Raw genomic sequence first — 22,480 nt, forward strand, 5'->3', positions numbered from 1 at the left:
ACGCCCAACTAATTTTTAGAGGCAAGGCCTCACTATGTTGCCCAGGCTGGTCTTAAAACTCCTGAGCTCAAGGGATCCTCTTCCTCAGCCTCCCAAGTGCTGGGATTACAGGTGTGAGCCACTGTGCCCAGCCTAAAAAAAGTATTTAAATAGGTGAGATATATAATGGAAGACCAAAGTTGGTAATGTCACATGCCACAGATTAAAATGTGTCTATTGGCACTCACTGGCAACTTTTGCAAAAGCAATTTGAATGGAGTAGGGCTGAAAATGAAGCCAGATTGCAGTGTGCTGTCATAAGTAAATTGGAGATGAGATAGTGATTCCACTCCAGATCGGCACTGTTCAATAAAGATTGAGCACATATGAATATATTTTACTTAGCCCAATATCTAAAATATTTCACTATATAATTTATATAAAATCATCAGTGAAATATTTTACCTTGAAATACCTTGATTCAGACTACTACCTAACTTCAAGTACTCAGTAGCGACATATGGTTAGTATCTACCGTCATGCACAGGTAAAGACTAGACAGACTGTCCTGCTTGTTGAGAAACTAATGACAAAATAGTATGGCTAGAGGCAGCATGTGAGAATCCTCTAGTTATTTACAGCCCGGTGTAGCCACAGAACCCTTCCCAGTGCAGCAGGTTGCCTTTTCAAAATGAAGTATTTTATGTAATTTAAAAAACATAAATAATAAAATAATAAATGTTCCTAAGTTCCCCCTTCCTTGGGAAATAGAATATCCTGTGACCCCCCCAATTGAATTGTTAAATTGACATTTTCTTCTCTTTTTGCCCCCCTATAGGTTTTGGTAAGACTAGTCTGAATCGTAGAGGAAGAGTAATGCCTGGAAAGAGACGTCCTAATGGGGTTATCACTGGCCTTGCAGCTAGGAAAACAACTGGAATTCGAAAAGGAATTAGTCCTATGAATCGTCCACCTCTAAGTGACAAGGTAGGATGATGGCTTAATCCTGGATTAGATATCCTTTTCCTTTATTTGTACTGACATTTCTGTGAATAAGCTTAAGAGAGAATTTTATTTGTTTTTATGTGGTACTTTGGGACTGATATAAAAAATTTAATATCTAAATAAAAATCATTGCCATTCATAAAGAATACCTAAATTTCCACATTCTCAAATATAAGTAAGTTTTTTGTTTGTTTGTTTTTGTTTTTTATGTATAGATAGAGTCTTGCTCTGTTACCTAAGCTGGAGTGCAGTGATGTGATGTTGGCTCACTGCAATGTCCACCTCCCAGGTTCAAGCAGTTCTCCTGCCTCAGCCTCCCGAGTAGCTGGGATTACAGGTGTGTGCCACCACTCCCAGCTAATTTTCATGTTGGCCAGGCTGGTCTCGAACTCCTGACCTCAAGTGATCTGCCCACCTTGGCCTCCCAAAGTGCTGGTATTACAGGTGTGAGCCACCGTGCCTGGCCGAAAATTAAGAGTTTTTTGTTTGTTTGTTTGTTTGTTTTTGTTTTTTCGAGACAAAGTCTCACTCTGTCGCCCAGGCTGGAGTGCAGTGGTGCAATCTTGGCTCACTGCAACCTCCGCCTCCTGGTTTCAAGCACTTCTCTGCCTCAGCCTCCCTAGTAGCTGGGACTACAGGTGTGTGCCACCACGCCTGGCTAATTTTTGTATTTTTAGTAGAGACGGGGTTTCACCATGCTGGCCAGGCTGGTCTCGAACTCCTGACCTCGTGATCCATCTGCCTCAGCCTCCTAAAGTGTGGGGATTAAAGGCGTAAGCCACGGTGCCTGGCCAAATTAAGACTTTTTAATGTGATTTGGTCAATGGATATTTAGGAAGTACTTCTCATATACTTACTAGAAGAATCCAGATAAAGTATAAGATAAGGTGCATATTTGTCAAGAACTTTAGAGAAGTCTTTATGGACAATATGGATATCTGAATTAGGCTTTAATGATGGATTTAATTTATACATGTGGAGGAAGAAAAAGAGGATGTTTCATGTGCTTTTGTTTTTTATGATACTTTTCGCCTCTAACCATATCTACTCCAGCGTCTTTGCTGTCATAAGTTCCCCAGTTTTTCTTTTTTTTTTGGCATGCATTTGTTTTGGAACTTGGCTTTTTAAAATCTATTAGTATCAAAAATCATGTTTATATAAATTATTCCCTGATTTATATCTCTGGCTCTCTGATTCTTCTCTTGAGTTCCAGAGCTGCAATTCCCCATCACCTGTGGGTCCCCTGAGCACCTCACATATTTTAAATATCTCTGGCTCTCTGATTCTTCTCTTGAGTTCCAGAGCCACGATTCTCCATCACCTGTGGGTCCCCCGAGTACCTCACATATTTTAAATATAATGTGGGGTTTTCATCTTTTCAGTCATGTAGACTGTACAGTTTCAAGTTGTTTCTCTGTCTCCCTTATCTACACATTCAAGCAGTTGTCAATCCTTGTTGATTCTGCATCAGAAATGTTTATTGTATAGAGTATATAGAAAAATGCAATTTGATTAACATAGTTTCTTGCCTTCTGATAGAATATAGAACAATATTTTCCAGTGTTAAAAAGGAAGGCAAATCTTCTGAGACAAAATGAAGGGCAGAGGAAACCAGTAGCAGTTCTCAAGAGACCTAACCAGCTAAGCAGAAAGTAAGTGCTCAAATATAATGATGTGTTATTTTGCATTAAAAACACTTCCTGCATTAAGTGGTGTGAAGAATGGATTTGCAGTGATTTTTTTAGTTATCTGGTCATTTTCAAGACAGATATTTGGGATGTCTATCTGAACATCCACATGGATGTATCCAGTAATAGCTTGTTTATTAGATGAATTCTTACTGATGAATTTAACCGATATAAGCTTTTTAAAAAACATCACTCTGCTTCTTTACCTCTTTGACATATGGAATAAAATTGCAAAAGCTGATCACTTCAGTAGAACTCTCTTTTTTTTTCCCCCTGTTGAGACAAGGCTTCTCGATCTATTGCTGAGGCTGGAGTGCAGTGGCGCCATCACTGCTCACTGGAGCCTCGGCCCGCCCTGGGCTCAAGCGATCCTCCCACATCAGCCTCCTGAGTAGCTGGGACCACAGATACATGCCACCATGCCCTGCTAATTTTCTTTTTTTTTTAAATAGAGACAGGGTCTCACCATGTTGTCCAGGCTGGTCTCAATTCCTGGCCTCAAGTGATCCTCCCACCTCAGCTTCCTAAAGTGCTGGGATTACGGGCATGCACCCCTGTGCCCAGCCCTGGTAGAACTCTTAACATCTCAGTGGGAATTATTCAAAATTGGGAATTCTGAAAGCTCAATTTATTACTCAGTCTGGATGGCTCTTACTAGAACACTGAATCACAATGTATGTTATTTGTGGAAAAATCAAACTAGAAAGGAAGAATTCTTCATGAACACTTGTTAAACTGAAATTATTTTTATACTAAATTCAATAATAAAAACCAAAAATTATGGCCTGTGAGCTGGGTGCAGTGGCATGTGCCTGTGGTCCCAGCTACTTACGAGGCTGAGGCAGGAGGATCACATGAGCCCAGGATTCAGGGCCAACCTGGGCAACATAGTGAGACCCCCGTCTCTGAAAAAGAAAGAAAAGAAAAATTATGATCTGTTGTTATGGCATTCTGTTCTCTGTAAGGACAAAGTAGATGAAGTTGATGAGGTGTGAAGTTTCCTTATTCAGTTTCTAGTATTATTTATTTATCTTTCGTGGAAGATAATTCAGCAAACAAAACCTGGAATGAGGTTTTTAAAAAATGCAGTGGCTGGGCACAGTGGCTCATGCCTGTATTCCCAGCACTTTGGGGGGCTAAAGCAGGCAGATCACCTGAGGTCAGGAGTTACATGGCAAAACCCCATCTCTACTGAAAATGCAAAAATTAGCCCGATGTGGTGGCGCATGCCAGCAATCCCAGCACTTTGGGAGGCCGCTGCGTGTGGATCACCTGAGGCCAGGAGTTCGAGACCAGCCTGGCCAACATGGTGAAACCCCATCTCTACTAAAAGTACAAAAATTAGCTGGACGTGGTGGTGCATGCCTGTAGTTCCAGCTATTTGGGAGGCTGAGGCAGGAGAATTGCTTAAACCTGGGAGGCGGAGGTTGCAGTGAGTCAAGATAGTGCCACTGCACTCCAGCCTGGGTGACAGTGAGACTCTGTCTCAAAAAAATAAAAATAAAAAACAAAAAATGGAATGGCTGGAATTGCAGTTTTAACCATCATCTTTTGGGAATCACTTGATAATACCTTTTGTGAAAGGGGACCTTCTCAAATAAGAACCCATGATTTACATTAGACTTACATGTTAATTGGGTTAGCCAGGGCAATTTTGAACTTGAATCTCTGAAAGATTGGAGGTAAGACTAGGGAATCTGTTAAACACTTGTTTACATATTGTTTCATGTTTATCAGTACATCAGTTGAAGACATGGAATGTTAGAGGATTGAATATTTCATAGATAAATATGAAATTTTAATTTTTCATACTTCACTAACTTCCTATAGAAAACAAAAGAAATTAGGTGCTGCAAACCACCATGGCACATGTATAGCTACGTAAGAAACTTCCACGTTCAGCACGTGTCTCAGAACTTTAAGTAAAATTAAAAAAAAGAATTGGTGAAAGTCAAACATAATTAAGAGCATTGTTCTGTGCATGAAAGAACAAGAAATAGAAGAGTGTAAGTTTTTCTGTGGTTTATTTTTTGAGATGAAGTCTGTGTCGCTGGGCTGGAGTGCAGTGGCGTGATCTCGGCCCACAGCAACCTCTGCTTCCCTGATTCAAGCAATTCTCATGCTTCAGCCTCCTGAGTAGCTGGGACTACAGGCACGTGCCACCAAGGCTGGCTAATTTTTGTGTTTTTAGTAGAGACGGGGTTTCACCATGTTGCCCAGGCTGGTCTCAAACTCCTGACCTCTAGTGATCCACTCACCTCAACCTCCCGAAGTGCTGGGATTACAGGTGTGAGCCATAACGCCTGGTCTCTATGGTTTATGTTAATACATAACGGTTTCTGAGTGAGGAAGGAAGAGAAAGCTGGAGGAGGAGATGTTATTTTTCAAACCTTTCTCTTTATTTTTGGTCTTCAGTTTATTTTAGGTCTTGAGTTTGGCCTATGTGTAGTTTTTCTTTGTACTAATCCTGTAAATTGTAAAGTTATGTTTTCACCAAATATAGGAAATAGCACTAAAAATGTGATTATTAATGTCTTCAGAAGATATATGGAATATTAGAGGATTGAATATTTGGAAGATAAAGTGGTTTGAAATTAACAGGTGGTTATGTGCTCTGCTTCGGAGGGAGGTATTTGTTAATCAAATCTCAGTAGCTTCATGTTAATAAGGAAATAATTCAGAGTTGTTTGTTTCTTGCACCTCATGTTTGCAGCCTATGAATGTAACTATTTTTGCTTATTTTTCCTCAAGATGTTTGAAAGTAGTTAAATGGCTTAGCATGGCCTATGTGTTTTTGTTGCAGAAATAACATTCCAGCTAATTTTACCAGGAGTGGAAATAAATTAAATCATCAGAAAGATACTCGTCAGGCAACTTTTCTTTTCAGAAGAGGCCTGAAGGTATTTAAAAACTTTGGCGGTGTTTTTGTTTGTTTGTTTGTTTTTTCCCAAAGAGGATCCTGAGCAGCCACCTTTAGTAAGCCTCAGTCATAGGCAGCATTGGGTTCAGGACGTGAGGCACGTGGTAGTAGATTAGTTCTTTCTGTTGTATGTTTTTTATTTCCCGTCTTTTCTTACCCTCAATGGCAATGTCTTATAAGAATTTAACTTGTTATTTGGGAATAAACCTGTATTTGCCACTTGTTCTCATATAGGAATTCCAACAGGGAAGTGTTGCCGGAATAGCACAGGCCCCTCTTCTGCATTCATGCACACGCCCCACTGGGTTATAAAGTTCTAGAGCAGGATTGCTCTTTGGATTCAAATCCTCTGCTTTCTGTGGGACCTACTGCTTTTTTTTTCCCTTCAGGTTCAGGCCCAGTTGAATACAGAACAACTGCTAGACGATGTAGTAGCAAAGAGAACTCGTCAGTAAGTTTCCATTTGTTTTTCAAAATGTTATTTCAAAACTCCCAGAATACTAACTACCCAAATTATCATGTACCTCAGTCCAGAAGAAATTAATTGAAACCCAAAATAAAATTCAATCTGAAAGCTGGGCATAGTGGTGCTACACACCTGTAATCCCAGCTAGTTGGGAGACTGAAGCCAGAGAATTGATTGAGCCCTAGAGTTCAAGGCTGTGAAGTGCCATGATCTCACCTGTGTATCGCCACTGCACACCAGCCTGAGCAGCATAGCTCGATCACCAGTGCACACCAGCCTAAGCAGCATAGCTCGATGCCAGTGCACACCAGCCTGAGCAGCATAGCTCGATGCCAGTGCACACCAGCCTGAGCAGCATAGCTCGATGCAAGTGCACACCAGCCTGAGCAGCATAGCTCGATGCCAGTGCACACCAGCCTGAGCAGCATAGCTCGATGCCAGTGCACACCAGCCTGAGCAGCATAGCTCGATCACCAGTGCACACCAGCCTGAGCAGCATAGCTCAATCACCAGTGCACACCAGCCTGAGCAGCATAGCTGATGCCAGTGCACACCAGCCTGAGCAGCATAGCTCGATGCCAGTGCACACCAGCCTGAGCAGCATAGCTCATGCCAGTGCACACCAGCCTGAGCAGCATAGCTCGATGCCAGTGCACACCAGCCTGAGCAGCACAGCTTGATGCCAGTGCACACCAGCCTGAGCAACACAGCTTGATGCCAGTGCACAAAAGCCTGAGCAGCATAGCTCGGGCTATGAAGACTGTCTCCAAAAAATTTTTAAAAATTGAGCCTAAAATAAATCCTGTTTTGTCCTTTGTTAATTTTCCCCAAAAACCTTTTGAGTTTTCATGTGTCGATATTGTAACAGTTTTAGTGCCAGGTAGATTACTTCTTTTTTATTATTTTTATTTTTTATTGGTTATTCCATTTTAATGAAACAGCTTTTTTTTTTCTTCTTTTTTTTGCTATAACTGCTTTCATACAAATGAACCTATTTAGGGAATGAATAGAATAAAATTCAGTAGAGCTTTTGGAAAATTTGTCCAACTTTAAAAACAATAGTTTTCCTTTTCATAGTCTTTTTTTCTTAGCCCTATAAAAAATCTTTTGAAAATCTATTTTATCCTGTTATAATCATACCTCCTAAGTGTGAGTTGTAACATACTAATTCCATCAGTGTGATTAGGTTTTGAGATTAAACTATTTAAAATTATGACTACTTTTTGGAAAACAAAATATATACAGTTGGCCGTCTGTGTCTCAGGGAAATTGGTTCCAGGCCCATTGAAGAGATTAAAATCCTCAGATACTCAAGTCCCTTACAGTTGGCCCTCTATATCCGTGGATTGTTTTCATTCTGCAGTTGCAATTGATTGAATACATGGATGTAGAACCTGTGGATACAGAGAGCTGGCTGCAAAACATGGTCAGGGTCCAGATATGGTGCCAACTATGGGGCATGATTTTTAGCAATTGGAGTGTTAGGAAACTGTGAAACTGATACAGGTAGTATTCTTTAGCACAGGGGTCATGACATTAGAAGCCTTGGGGAAAGAAATAATAATTGTAGCCTTTTTGCTTCTGCAGTGAACAATATTTACATAATCGTGATCATATAAATGTTATTTGTTTTGAACTTTGAGAATCAACCTGTTAGACGAAGCACAAAATAGTTAATTTGAGAACAGAATATACTGTAAATGTCCGATTTTGACTAATGTGAATGTAAAGGAAGAGCTGACAGAAAGTGAGAGGTACAAAGGGTCAGAGGTGGAGGGAAGGAATAGAGGCACTATTATCCTTTCACACAAAGCTGGGGGTGGGGTCAAGAGATACTACTGAAAGAAACAGAGATTTAAGTATTTTAAGTTACAAAGGCCCGGAAATAGTGATACAGCCATCAAAATGTTTCAAGGTAGGTAAGGAAACTGGAGGATAGTTTGACGAACTAAATCTTTATTCATCGTAGGAAGTTTTTTTTTTTTTTTTGAGATGGAGTCTCGCTCTGTCGCCCAGACTGGAGCGCAGTGGTGCAGTCTCAGTTCACTGCAACCTCCCCCTCCCGAGTTCAAGCAGTTCTCTGCCTCAGCCTCCTGAGTAGCTGGGATTACAGATACCCACCACCACACCCCACGCTCGGCTTAATTTTGTATTTTGTATTTTTTTTTTTTTTTAGTGGAGATGGGGTTTCACTATCTTGGCCAGGCTGGTCTTGAACTCCTGACCTCATGATCCACCTGCCTCTGCTTGCCAAAGTGCTGGGATTACAGGTGGGAGCCACCGTGCCTGGCTGCAGCAAGGTTTTTTTTTACTATGTAAGCATCTTGTTTAGTGAATTGGAAGTAACCAGCAAGCAGTAAAAACAGAAAGGTTAAAAGTGCTGCCTCTGGAGAGTAGGAATGGAAAACAGGAGAATAGTGGGGTGAGGCACTGTTGCTTTTTATTAGAAGTTCTTTTGTACTATTTGATTTTTTAAAATTTATATATTTATTACACTGAAAAATATTTAATAAATTAATTCAGATGCCCAGTTCTGCACCCAAGATGTTGATTCATTATATCATGGTGGGGTTCAGGTACTTATTTCTTACAAGCTAAGAAAAAGTAATGGCTATTTTTAATGTTTATTTTTATTTTGAATATACATAGGGTTTATCAACTTACATTTAATGAATTTTTTTGATTTTTTTTGAAACCAGATGGCGAACTTCCACTACAAATGGAGGAATTTTGACTGTATCTATTGACAATCCTGGAGCAGTGCAATGCCCAGTGTAAGTTGTTTCTTTCTTTTTGCAAAAATTACAACCTCTCATTACATGAGATCATAAGAAAGTATTGGACTTCTGCTCAGAGAATGATGTCCAAGTTAGGATAAACCAGGAAGAAAGTAATACCTGTGATACAGTATGGAAACAGTATATGGTGTAAAGTAAGAGCTTTCTTGATTCCTGATTCTGCAGCCCTAAATCACCACGTTTGAACAGTGTTTTTTGTGTTTTAAAAGTTATGTGCATGTATGCTCTATGTACCCTTTTTTTTGGAGGCAAGTTCTGGCTCTGTTACCCAGGCTGGAGTGCAGTGCCATGATCATGGCTTATTGCAGCCTTGACCTCCCAAGCTCAAGCGATCCTCCTGCCTCAGCCTCCTGAGTCCTGAGGAGCTGGAACGACAGCTGCCCACCACCATGCCTGGCTTTTTTGTGTGTTTGTTTGTGCCCAGACTGGTCTTGAACTCCTAGACTCAAGCAGTCCTCTTGCCTTGGCCTCCCAAAATGCGGAGGTTACAGGCGTGAGCCACTGCACCCGACCCAATATGTATATTTTTGTGTATAATAATAAACGAGATGATGGTATACATGCTACTTCTCTCAATCCCTGTAATATTTTCGATGTCTTTATTTTTCAGACCATACAGACCTACCTTCTCTTTAAATTTATTGCTTTATAAACTTTGTCAATTTATGGAGCTTATGTTCTATTCAACCATCTCTTGATTTTTTTCAGAGATAAGATCTCACTCTGATGCCCAGGCTGGAGTGCAGTGGCGCCACCATAGCTTGCTGCTACCTCGAACTCCTGGGCTCCAATAATTCTCCTGCCTCAGCCTCCTGAGCACCTAGGAACATAGGCATGCACCACCACACTCAGCTAATTTTTTTTTTGTACAAATGGGGTCTTGCTGTGTTCCTTAGGCTGGTCTCTAGCCCCTGGCCTCAAGCGATCCTCCTGCCTTGGCCTCGCAAAGTACCGGGATTATAGGCCCGAGCCACAGTGCCTATCCATCCAGCCATCTTAAGATTGAAATGAAAAGAATGTAGGATGGGTACCTAGGACTTTAGAGGTTGCTTTATTTTAATGGAAGATCAAGAGTTAGGAATCACCAAACATTCCAACTTGTTGAAAAGTTTATAGTTCTATTTAAAGAGATATTCTCTGAACAAATACATATTTTAGTCTAGAGTAGCCAGTGACACTTTTTTTTTTGAGAACACAAATAAAATGGCCCTAATACATTTGAACATGTGTACAAGATGTCTTAAGTACCAAATGAATTTATTTTTCTTTTCATTGTTAAGCTGCTCTGATATTTTAATATTTTTCTAATAGAACACAGAAACCACGATTAACTCGTACTGCTGTACCTTCATTTTTAACAAAGCGGGAGCAAAGTGACATCAAGAAAGTTCCTAAAGGTGTTCCCCTACAGTTTGACATAAACAGTGTCGGAAAACAGGTAAAAAAACGTTTTCTATATTTTCTTGGGTCATTTGCTGAGAATATTTTAATTAACAAAGTATTTATTATAATAGTGAATTATAAACAAGGTACCCTAACTGCCCCCTGAAACCTAGGGAACCACGAATCCGCTTTTGTCTGCCAGTTTTTGTCATTTCATATAAATCAGCTCGTGCAGTGTGTATTTGTGACTGAATTCTTTCACTTAGCATAATGTTTTCAAGGTTCATCTATATTGTATGCGTATTTAATTTTGTTTTCCTGCTGAACAGTGTTCATCATATGTATATACCACATCTTATTTATTCCTTCATTACTGGATGGGTATTTGGGGTGTTTTCACTCCTCGGCTATTAGGAATAATACTGCTCTGAGCATTTGTGCAGAAGTTTTTGTGTGAACATGTTTCCATTTCTCCCTGGTAAATACCTAGGAGTAGAATTGCTAGGTTTATAGTAACTCTGTATCTAACCTTTTGAGGAACTACTGGACTGTTTTTTTCCTAGAGGAGTCTGTGCTACAACTTTATATTCCCACCAGCATCTGTGAGGGTTCTGAATTTCTCTACATCCTCACCAACACTATTATCTGCTGTTCGACTATAGCCATCTAGCAAGATTACAGGATACAAGGTTAATAAAATTGTCAAAACTAACCAGGCGCGGTGGCTCATGCCTGTAATCCCAGCACTTCGGGAGGCCGAGGTGGGCAGATCACCTGAAGTCAGGAGTTCGAGACCAGCCTGGCCAACGTGGTGAAATCCTGTCTCTACTAAAAATACAAAAATTAGCCTGGTGTGGTGGCTCACGCCTGAAATCCCAGCTACTAGGGAGGCTGAGGCAGGAGAATTGCTTGAACCCAGGAGGCAGAGATGGCAGGGAGCTGAGATCGTGTCACTCACTCCAGTCTGGGCAACAGAGCAATACTCCATCTCAAAAAAAAAAAAAAAAAAAAAAAGGTCAAAACCACATTGACAATTTTGTATTAACCGTATTAAGCTTGTATCCTGTAATCTTGCTAAATTCACTTACTTTTGTATTGACTTTGTAGATTCCTTAGGACTTTTTTTTTTTTTTTTTTAAATGGTCTCACTCTGTCACCAGGACTGGAATGCAGCGGCATAATCATAGCTCACTGTAGCCTTGACCTCCCAGGCTCAAACGATCCTTCCTCCCACCTCAGCCTCCTGGGTGGCTGGGGATACAGGCACACACACCACCACACCTGGGGATACAGGCACACACACCACCACACCTGGGGATACAGGCACACACCACCACACCTGGGGATACAGGCACACACACCACCACACCTGGGGATACAGGACACCACCACCACACCTGGGGATACAGGCACACACACCACCACACCTGGGGATACAGGCACACACACCACCACACCTGGGGATACAGGCACACAACCACCACCACACCTGGGGATACAGGCACACACACCACCACACCTGGGATACAGGCACACACCCCCCCCCCCCCCCCCCCCGGTACAGCCCCCCCCCCCCCCCCCCCCCCCCCCCACCACACCTGGGGATACAGGCACACACCACCACACCTGGGGATACAGGCACACCCACCACACCTGGGGATACAGGCACACACACCACCACACCTGGGGATACAGGCCACACCACCACACCTGGGGATACAGGCACACCACCACACCTGGGGATACAGGCACACACCACCACACCTGGGGATACAGGCACACACACCACCACACCTGGGGATACAGGCACACACCACCACACCTGGGGATACAGGCACACCACCACACCTGGGATCCCCCCCCCACCCCCCCACCACACCTGGGGATACAGGCACACACCACCACACCTGGGGATACAGGCACACACCACCACACCTGGGGATACAGGCACACACCACCACACCTGGGGATACAGGCACACACACCACACCACACACCTGGGGATACAGGCACACACCACCACACCACACCTGGGGATACAGGCACACCACCACACCTGGGGATACAGGCACACACACCACCACACCTGGGGATACAGGCACACACACCTGGTACCACACACACTGGGGATACAGGTACACACCACCACACCTGGGGATACAGGCACACACCACCACACCTGGGATACAGGCACACCACCACACCTGGGATACAGGCACACCACCACACCTGGGGATACAGGCACACCACCACACCTGGGGATACAGGCACACACACCAACCACCACACCTGGGGATACAGGCACACACCACCACACTGGGGATACAGGCACACACACCACACCTGGGGATACAGGCACACACCACCACACCCACCACCCTGGGGATACAGGCACACACCACACCTGGGATACAGGCACCACACCACCACACCTGGGGATACAGGCACACCACACCCACACCTGGGGATACAGGCACACACCACCACACCTGGGGATACAGGCACACACCAACCACCCACACCTGGGGATACAGGACACACCACCACACCTGGGGATACAGGCACACACCACCACACCTGGGGATACAGGCCACACACCCCACCACACCTGGGATACAGGCACACACACCACACCTGGGGATACAGGCACACACCACCACACCTGGGGATACAGGCACACCACCACACCTGGGGATACAGGCACACACCCACCACCACACCCCACCTGGGGATACAGGCACACACCACCACACCTGGGATACAGGCACACACACCACACCTGGGGATACAGGCACACCACCACACCTGGGGATACAGGCACACACACCACCACCCACACACCTGGGATACAGGCCACCACCCACACCAACCCACACCACCCCCACACCTGGGGATACAGGCACACACACCATACTTGGCTAATTTTTATATTTTTTGTGGAGACAGGGTTTCAGATAGGGTTTCGCTACATTGCCCAGGCTGGTCTTGAACTCCTAAGCTCAAGCCACCACCTGCCTTCTGTGGCTGGCCAGCTTAGGATTTTCTGTGTAAACAATCATTTCATTCTCCTAATTCCTTTCCAATCTTTAAACCTTTTCTTTTTCTTGCTTTGTTACAATGGCTAAGACCTCCAGTCCAATGTTGAGTAGAAGTGGTAAGATGTATACTTGTATGCATGCCTTGTTCGAAAGCCTGAAGAGAAAGCATTAAATATGTCACCATTTAGTATGATATTAGGCATAGATTTTTTTTTTTTGAGATGGAGTCTTGCTCTGTAGCCGAGGCTGGAGTGCAGTGGCGTGATCTTGGCTGACTGCAACCTCTGCCTCCTGGGTTCAAGCAATTCTCCTGTGTCAGCCTCCTGAGTAGCTGGGACTACAGGCATGTGCCACCACACCCGGCTAATTTTTCTGTATTTTTAGTAGAGACAGGGTTTCACCATATTGGCCAGGCTAGTCTCGAACTCCTGAACTTTTGATCCGCCTGCCTTGGCCTCCCAAAGTGCTGGGATTACAGGCGTGAGCCACCATGCCTGGCCCAGTTTCTTTTTTTTTTTCTGTTTACTTTTTATAGATTCTCTTTGTCAGATTGAGGAAGCTCCCTTCTATTCCTGATATGCTGAGAATTTTTATCAAGAATGGGTATTCAATTTTGTCAGATGCTTTTTTGGTATTCCTTGAAATAATGTGAAATTGAAGATACAAAGGATGGACAGAAATTTGACCAAATTGGCCTGGTGCGGTGGCTCACGCCTGTAATCCCAGCACTTTGGGAGGCCGACACAGGTGGATCACTTGGGGTCAGGAGTTTGAGACCAGCCTGGTCAACATGGAAAAATCCCGTCTCTACTAAAAATAAAAAAATTAGCCAGGTGTGGTGGCACGTGCCTGTAATCCCAGCTACTCGGGAGGCTGAGGTGGGAGAATTGCTTGAACCCAGGAGGCGGAAGTTGCAATGAGCTGAGATTGCACCACTGCACTCCATCCTGGATGACAGCCAGACTGTCTCAATTAAAAAAAAAAAAAGGAAAAAAATTTTGACCAAATTTGTTTTGCTTATTTTTATTTTGTTGCTATTATTTTTTTCCAGAAATGGTATAGTTTGTAGATGCTGTTGTTAATTAAAAAAAGATTTTCATTTGAATTTGATTTGAATTTCTGTGTTGAACTCACCGTAATTCAAGAAAATTTGCTATAAAATATTTACAGGTCTGAAGAGTTCTTACTTTTATCAGTGACATCATGAGTTGGTGGCAGTGTTTACAGAGCCTGAAAATAATTCAGATAGGGGCTTTGGGTGTATGACTTCTAGGCATTATAGCATATGTGTGTTTTATATAGTATATAATGTAGGCTTTATATGAGGTCATACATGTAAATATTTAGGAAATGTTAGCTGTCGTTACTTTTAATTAATCATAAGATCACATTATTGTTCCAAAGCAAATATGGCTTTCAGTAAAGTTGTTAATTGTTGCTTTGTTGTTGTTTTTGTTTTTCTCTTTTCTCTAGACAGGGATGACGTTGAATGAGCGGTTTGGGATCCTGAAGGAACAAAGAGCCACTCTCACATACAACAAAGGGGGAAGCCGCTTTGTCACCGTGGGATAGGTCCCATGTCAAAGGAACTTTTGAATGATGACTCTGAAAAGTTGAATTGCTTGAAGAGTTCATCACAGAAATTCAAGAAACTTTACTTCAAAATATTCACAAGGCTAATAACTCTTATTTTTATTTTTGAAGGTTTTTTTTTTAAATGTATAAAATAATGCCCTGAAAGAATAATAGGGATTATACCTATCTGTTCTTAAAGATTTCATGGTTGGCCCAGACAGAACAATCATGTGTTTGACTTCTTTGGTTCCTCATGCAGCAGAAGGAAGACAGAAAGATAGACATTGATTATTTTTATGATAGTGGTATTCAGGATCTCATCACCTTTGCCCGTATTTTAGACTTTGTCATGGTAAATCTTGGTCTTCAGAAACATGAGTAGGTCCCTTTGTTGCTGTCACTCACCCTTTAATAGTGTTGAAGTAGTCAGTACAGTTGCCTTTTCTTCATTAGAGATACAAAAAATTTATTAGAATTCCAGTTTTGGATTTTAAGATTTATGGGAATATCTAGAACATGGTTCCTTTTTCAGACGGTGTAATCCCCTGGAATTATACAGCTTTAGTGCTGAACTTTTAACAAGAAATGTGGCTCTAGGTACTAGTCTCAGTTTAAAATGTTGGTGTTTAAAGACTGTAAAATGCATATTTACAAAGTTATCTGATCGGGCCTTGGAGGAGAAGGTCCAGTTTTAAAAAATGACAGTTTGTGTTTAATAAATGAAGGCACGAGAGGAAGTAGGTAGCAAGTTGAAGGACAGGTAGTTGAGATGAAAAACTTCAAAACCCTGGTTATAGGTGTACTGTTTGGATTTAGCTTAGTCTTGAGTCTAGTGTCCACAAAGAATTACTTAAATGATATTTAGAAGAATTATAACTATTACATAGAATGGAGTCCCTTGGATATTTTGATAGTAAAATTAATAGCCATAAAGTCCTAGACTTCTTATTTGAAGTTAAAATTCCTTATTTGAAAAGTTGAAATTTATGAGCTTTGAAGATTGCTAAATTAAATAATTTATAGCTCCAAAAACAAAAATATACTTGTATATGTCACAGAGAGAAAAAATGCAAAATTTATAATAGAGTTACATTAACCTTGTTGTTTACCTTTCACTGATTTCTTATATGGTATAAATTAAAGTTCAGGCATTTATGGGGAGAAAAGGCCCTCCCCACCGCCCCGCCACCTGCCACCTCTGACGGAGTGGGAGAAGTTTGTGCCAAGATAGTACTGAGTCCTTAGATGTTGTATACTGTAAATTACGGTATAATGCCAAATGCAGCAAAATCTTCCAGCTATACGTTACAAGTTTGGTCATTTTGAAGCTTGACATTTTAGTTTGCCATAATGTTAAAAACATCTAAATAGGTGTTAGTTTCTCAGGAGTAGATAGTTAGTGTTGACTTTTCCTGTAAAGCAGACATCGTTCTTGGCCTGCCCTGTGTTGTATACTAGACGTCATTGTTGTCTCTCATGCTTCTTGAGTTGCTTCATGGTTTATGCTCACCATGGAAAGCTATCAGTAACAGTTTCATGCTTATACCAAAGAATTGAATCTGATCTTTAATATCTGATATTTTCCTGGTACTTGTACTGATAAGGGATTATTGGAAGTCAGTCACAGAATTTGAAAATAAATTCTAGTCTCTCCTTAGCTATTTGATGCTTTTCATATAGGCCAAGAACTCATTGCAAAACATTTTTGCAAGTATGAATGCCTGTATTTGGTCTAGGAACAGTACATTTTAGTCTGATTTAGAATTACTGGTAGCTTATTTTAAAGCAAGGAAAAGCAGCTGAGCTCAAGTTTGCTGTCTTTAGAACGGTTTGTGAAAATATGGTATAAAGGTGTTTTCATTTTCCTGTTCTTACCTATTATTGTATAGAGCTATTCATGCCATTTTTTGGGAAAACCTTAAAAATTGCCCCAAATACTGACATTGAGTGCATTAAATAACAAATTATCTTTGGTATATTAAACTTTTATTCTTCATGCATCTGTAATTTAATTTTAAGTATAATGTTTTGCCTTTGGTACAACTAAATTAAAACTCTTGGTGGTCACATATTGTATATAAACAAAACAATATGCTTTGTTGAAGGAAAATTTTCTTTATTGGAATGTGGTTGTAATCCTTGTTCAGTTCTTAAGTTTCGGTTTTTTTAAAAAACAGGATGCAACTTAAACTTTTCTTTGCATCAAGGTATATGCAAAACATTGGTGCCGTGCATCACCAAATGAAAGTTTGTATTTAACGAGGAGGTGCTTTACACTGTACTTTTTGGTGTTTTTTGGAAAAGTTACATTTAGATCTATTCTGAAGCTGTTCATTTTTAACAAATAAAATGTTACAGGTTTCACATGATTTATTCTCAGCTCTAAAGATTGAGTTGTGGTTTTTAGATTGTTCTATGTTACAGAGAACTTTGTAGTGGTTATTTATATTTGTAGTTTTTAGGGTGTGAAACCTTATCTACTAGCAAAATTGGCAAATCACTGTAGACTCGTCTATTAGCATCCCTCTCTCTTTTGATGATTTCATTTTAGCTCCAACAAATGAATCTAAAAAGAAGAATCCAGGCTGGGCATGGTGGCTCACGCCTGTAATCCCAGAACTTTGGGAGGCCAAGGCGGGTGGATCACGAGGTCAGGAGCAAGACCAGCCTGGCTAACATAGGGAAACTCTATCTTTACTAAAAATACAGACGTTTGCTGTTGTGGTGACATGCGCCTGTTGTCCCAGCTACTTGGGAGGCTGAGGCGGGAGAATTGCTTGAACCCAGGAAGCAGAGATTGCAGTGAGCCGAGACCACACCATTGCACTCCAGCCTGTGTGACAGAGTGAGACTCTGTCTTAAAGAAAAAAAAAAAAAAAGAATCCAGTGTACTTTGCAATGCAGAATATTGGGTTAGATGAGCCTTTAGAGACTACTCCAGTTTAACCCCTCCTTTTACATCTTAGTAAAGTGAGTCCCAGTGTTTTCAAGACTTGCGTGTGGCAGAGTTATTTTTTGAGCTCAGATCTTCTAATTCTTAATTGATAATAAACTGCTTCGGTGAATTAACACCCACAGAAAATAGTGGAATGGTGTGTGGTTTTCAAATACCTAAGAATTGGTAATAGCCATGCTTTAGCATTTTTAGCATGGTAAGTAAATCTATTCTACCAGTGATGATTATACTTTATTACTTTGCTATTCAGATTAGGTAGACCTGTTAGAAAAGTCCAGTATTCCTAATCAGATATGCATTTTTTAAAAACAGGCATAAACTTCACCACAATTTTAATTACAGTCATCCCTCAGTATACACAGAGGATTGGTTCCAGGACCCTTGTATATACCCAACCCTGCACAATACTGAAGTCCCACATCTGTGTATACGAAAAGTTGGCCCACTGTGTACATGGATTTTGCATTCCGAGATGTTTTTTTGGTTCAAAACAATTGCTTATAAGTAGACCCAAGTAATTCAAAGCTATGTTGTTGAAGGGTCAACTGTTTAAGCCAATCATAAAATACTATGTCTGAGGAAACAGGCTTCATTGCTCAGTGGCGAGTTTTTATTAGAATAGGTGTGTATATCATTATTAATATTTTACTGTTAATAGCTTTGTAATTCACACAAAATATACGGGCCCAGAGTAATTTTTGTTGATTTATTTTTACTATAAGGAGATAAGAGAAAAAATAGCTCACTTGGCAGCACAGAAAATAAATACCATATTGGCAGTATTAAAGCAGAAAATAATTCATTTCTGATCAGTAGTGCTTTCAATTTTCATCAGAATTATTATTATTATTATTTTGCCACTGTGAAAAAGCAGTTAAGCATGTAAAGCTTCCCTTTAGAGAGGGTTCTTTTTGGATAGATCAATTTGGAACTAGCTTCTTTTTTTTTTTTAATGATACTTCAATAAACACAGCATTTACAACAAGAATTGTGGACTATGGTGGACCATTAATAGGGATTTAAAGATTTACTTAGAAATTGTAGACTTCTAATATCTTTTATTTCTCTTCTCACTACAGTTTATTTTCTTTCTTTCTTTTTCTTTTTTTTTTTTTTCTTTTTTTGAGATGGAGTTTCACTCTTGTTGCCCAGGCTGGAGTGCAATGGTGCGATCTCGGCCCACCCCAACCTCCGCTTCCTGGGTTCAAGCGATTCTCCTGCCTCAGCCTCCCGAGTGGCTGGGATTACAGGTGCCCACCACCACGCCCGGTTAATTTTGCATTTTTATTAGAGACGGGGTTTCTCCATGTTGGTCATGCTGGTCTCAAACTCCCGACTTCAGGTGATCTGCCTGCCTCGGCCTCCCAAAGTGCTGGGATTACAGGTGTGAGCCACTGCACCCGGCCTACAGCTTATTTTCTACCTATGTTTAACAGGAAGCTTGATAACACAAGCAAATGTGATGCCATTCTGGGACTGAAATGTCGTCTGAGTGTATTCAGATGAGGTATACCAGTGTTTAAAGATTAGTTGGAAGCTATTCTCCTAGTGTGCATATTTAATTTCTACTTACTCCATTTCCCTTTAATGAGAAAAGAATCATATTGCCTGAATTTTCCTGTATAAAGTTTAAAAAAGTTAATAGGACTTTTTAAAGGAGTAAGCAATGGAAGGATCAAACATCTATTAAATATATTCAGCAAATATATAAATGTATTCAGCAAGGATGGGATTCACCTAAATCCTATTTATACTGCTTTGAGTTTATAAAAGTGGAGTTTTTTTACTTTTTGAGACAGAATCTTACTCTGTCACCCAGGCTGCAGTGCAGTGGCACGATCTCGGCTCACTGCAACCTCTGCCTCCCAGGATCCTTCCCGGGTTCAAGCAATTCTTGTCCCTCAGCCTCCTGAGTAGGTGGGATTACAGGCTTGAGCCACCACGCCCAACTAATTTTTGTGTTTTTAGTAGAAATGAGTTTTCACCGCGTTGGCCAGGCTGGTCTCGAACTCCTACCCTCAGGAGATCTGCCTGCCTCAGCTTCCCAAAGTGCTGGGTTTATAGATGTGAGCCACCACGCCCGCCCTAAAAGTGGAGTCTTTTTTTTTTGAGACAGTCTTTCTCTGTTGCCCAGGCTGGAGTGCAGTAGTGATCTCGGCTCACTGCAGCCTCTGCCTCCCGGATTCAAGCGATTCTCCTGTCTCAGCCTCCCAAGTAGCTGGGATTACAGGCACGTGCCACCACACCCAGCCAATTTTTGTACTAAGATGAGGTTTCACCAGATTGGCCAGTCTAGTCTCAAACTCCTGACCTCAGGTGATCCGCCCGCCTCTGACTCCCAAAGTGCTGGGATTACAGGCATGAGCCACGGAGCCCGGCTTAGAAGTGGAGTCTTAGAAGGAGTGACCATGATATATTTCTAGTGAGTAGAAGGGGGAAGGGAGGACATAACGTTTGCATGATATAGTGAAATACAGAGCTGGAAAGAACAATTAGGATTTGAGTGAAACTTTTGCCTCCGGTGTTGAATGAGTTAACTTTCAGTCTGTAAAATAAACAGGAAGAAGCTGGGAAGTACACTGTATCAATTGCTAACACTGAATAATCTGTGCTGCCTGTTTTTTCAGCTTCTGCTCCCAGACCACAGACCAGTGGTGGAAGAAGTTACAGATCCCTATAAGCCACTTTGCTCCTGGCCTTTTGTACAACTGTCTTTCATCATTTCTTTTATTCATCATTAGACTCTTTGGTGAACTCCCCACAAAGACTCCATTTCCTATATCTCTTTCTCATAAGACGCTGTCACCTACTTTATGGAGATGACTGAGAGAGTAGGATAAGAATTCCCTCATAGTCTACCTTTACTTTGTAGCTGAAGCCTCAACTCCTTAGAAGTCGCAGTGTTAACTGCTGAATCTATCCTTCCTCTCATCCTTCCTTTACCTAGGACTTGTTCTCATATAATAGTATATATAGCATCTTCAGTTTCCCCCATATGCACAGGTCTTTCTTTTGGCTTTTAAATATGTACATTTCTTTTTTCTTTTTATTTTTTGAGATAGTCTTGCTCTGTCGCCCAGGCTGGAGTGCAGTGGTGCGATCTCCGCTCACTGCAGCCTCCGCCTCCCGGGTTGAAGCAATTGTGCCTCAGACTCCTGAGTAGCTGGGATTACAGGTGCCCGCCACCACGCCTGGCTAACTTTTATATTTTTAATAAAGGCAGGGATCTACTGACTTAGGAACCCTGTTTTCCTTAAAAATTGTAATTCTCTCTTTTTTTTTTTCCTCGACGGAGTTTCCCTCTTGTTGCCCAGGCTGGAGTGCAATGGCACAATCCCGGCTCACTGCAACCTCCGCCTCCTGGGTTCAAGTGATTCTCCTGCCTCAGCCTCCTGAGTAGCTGGGATTACAGGCATGCGCCACCACGCCGGGCTAATTTTGTATTTTTAGTAGAGAGAGGGTTTCTCGCCGGGCACGGTGGCTCACGCCTGTAATCCCAGCACTTTGGGAGGCCGAGGCAGGCGGATCACGAGGTCAGGAGATCAAGACCATCCTGGCTAACACGGTGAAACCCCGTCTCTACTAAAAATACAAACAATTAGCTGGGCGAGGTAGCGGGCGCCTGTAGTCCCAGCTACGCGGGAGGCTGAGGCAGGAGAATGGCGTGAACCCCGGGGGGGCGGAGCCTGCAGTGAGCCGAGATCGCGCCACTGCACTCCAGCCTGGGTGAAAGAGCGATACTCCTTCTCAAAAAAAAAAAAAAAAAAAAAAGGGGGTTTCTCCATGTTGGTCAGGCTGGTCTCAAACTCCCGACCTCAGGTGATCTGCCCACCTCGGCCTCCCAAAGTGCTAGGATTACAGGCATGAACCATCACACCCGGCCCAAAAATTGTAATTCTTTTTTCTTTCCTCACAACCTCTCCTGTGTGTGTACATAATCTATTTTGGTTTCTACTGCTTTCCACTCATTTTTACTATTTTTTAAAATTATTTTTCATTTTTAGAGATGGGATGTCATTCTCTCCTAGGCTAGAGTGCAGTGGCACAATCATAGCTTGCTGCAGCCTCGACTCCTGGCCTCAAGCAAACCCACCTCACTGTCCCAAGTAGCTGGGACTACAGTCAGGCACCACCACGCCCAGCTAATACTTTTAAAAAATTTTAGAGACCAGGGGGTGGGAGGTGGGGGTGCCCTCACTATGTTGCTCAGGCTGGTCTCGAACTCCTGGCCTCAAGCAATCCTCCCACCTTACCCTCCCAAGTAGCTGGGATTACAGGCACCAGCGAGGGTTGACTAATTTTTTAACTCCTAAAAATATACTCAGTCCTAGGATAGCATAGAGTTTAATATATTAAGGACCTTAAAATCTTGTTGAATATTCAAGCATCTGTAAGCTTGGTCAGTTCAGGGCTAGCATAGTATGTTGCTATTACAATGGGATGTATTCATACATGTAGATAGGAATGAGGCGTATTACAGAGAACTTGACAGAATTTAGTGTAGATGTGGAAGGTAATAAGCAATCAGATGACAATGGTGCATTTGAAAAGGTACATCTGGCAACTAATTCTACAGCATTGTAGCATTAGTATGGAATATCTGAATAGATAATCAGTCATCGTAGTTGAAATCTCCCTAAAAAAAAAAAAAAAACCTGCCCTTAAATAGCTT

General features: G+C 41.8%; 1 protein-coding gene across 5 annotated transcripts in view; it reads left to right on the forward strand.

Annotated features, from left to right (window-relative positions):
* The window catches only part of FYTTD1 (forty-two-three domain containing 1), a 36,281-nt gene extending 19,046 nt beyond the window's left edge, over positions 1-17,235 (forward strand). For 4 of the 5 annotated variants that reach the window (XM_030823048.1, XM_012510660.2, XM_030823050.1 and 1 more), the window contains 7 exons: positions 818-966; positions 2,524-2,636; positions 5,476-5,572; positions 5,982-6,043; positions 8,758-8,832; positions 10,168-10,294; positions 14,751-17,235. In XM_030823048.1, the coding sequence (XP_030678908.1) occupies positions 818-966; positions 2,524-2,636; positions 5,476-5,572; positions 5,982-6,043; positions 8,758-8,832; positions 10,168-10,294; positions 14,751-14,849 (722 nt within the window). In that variant the 3' untranslated portion in view covers positions 14,850-17,235. Of the gene's footprint in view, positions 1-817; positions 967-2,523; positions 2,637-5,475; positions 5,573-5,981; positions 6,044-8,757; positions 8,833-10,167; positions 10,295-13,365; positions 13,394-14,750 lie in introns of all 5 variants that reach the window. The other variant, XM_030823049.1, reaches the window with a different exon arrangement.
* The last annotated feature ends 5,245 nt before the right edge of the window (positions 17,236-22,480 follow it).

Source organism: Nomascus leucogenys, chromosome 11 (genome assembly GCF_006542625.1).
Source record: "Nomascus leucogenys isolate Asia chromosome 11, Asia_NLE_v1, whole genome shotgun sequence".
In the NCBI taxonomy this organism is placed as follows: domain Eukaryota; kingdom Metazoa; phylum Chordata; class Mammalia; order Primates; family Hylobatidae; genus Nomascus; species Nomascus leucogenys.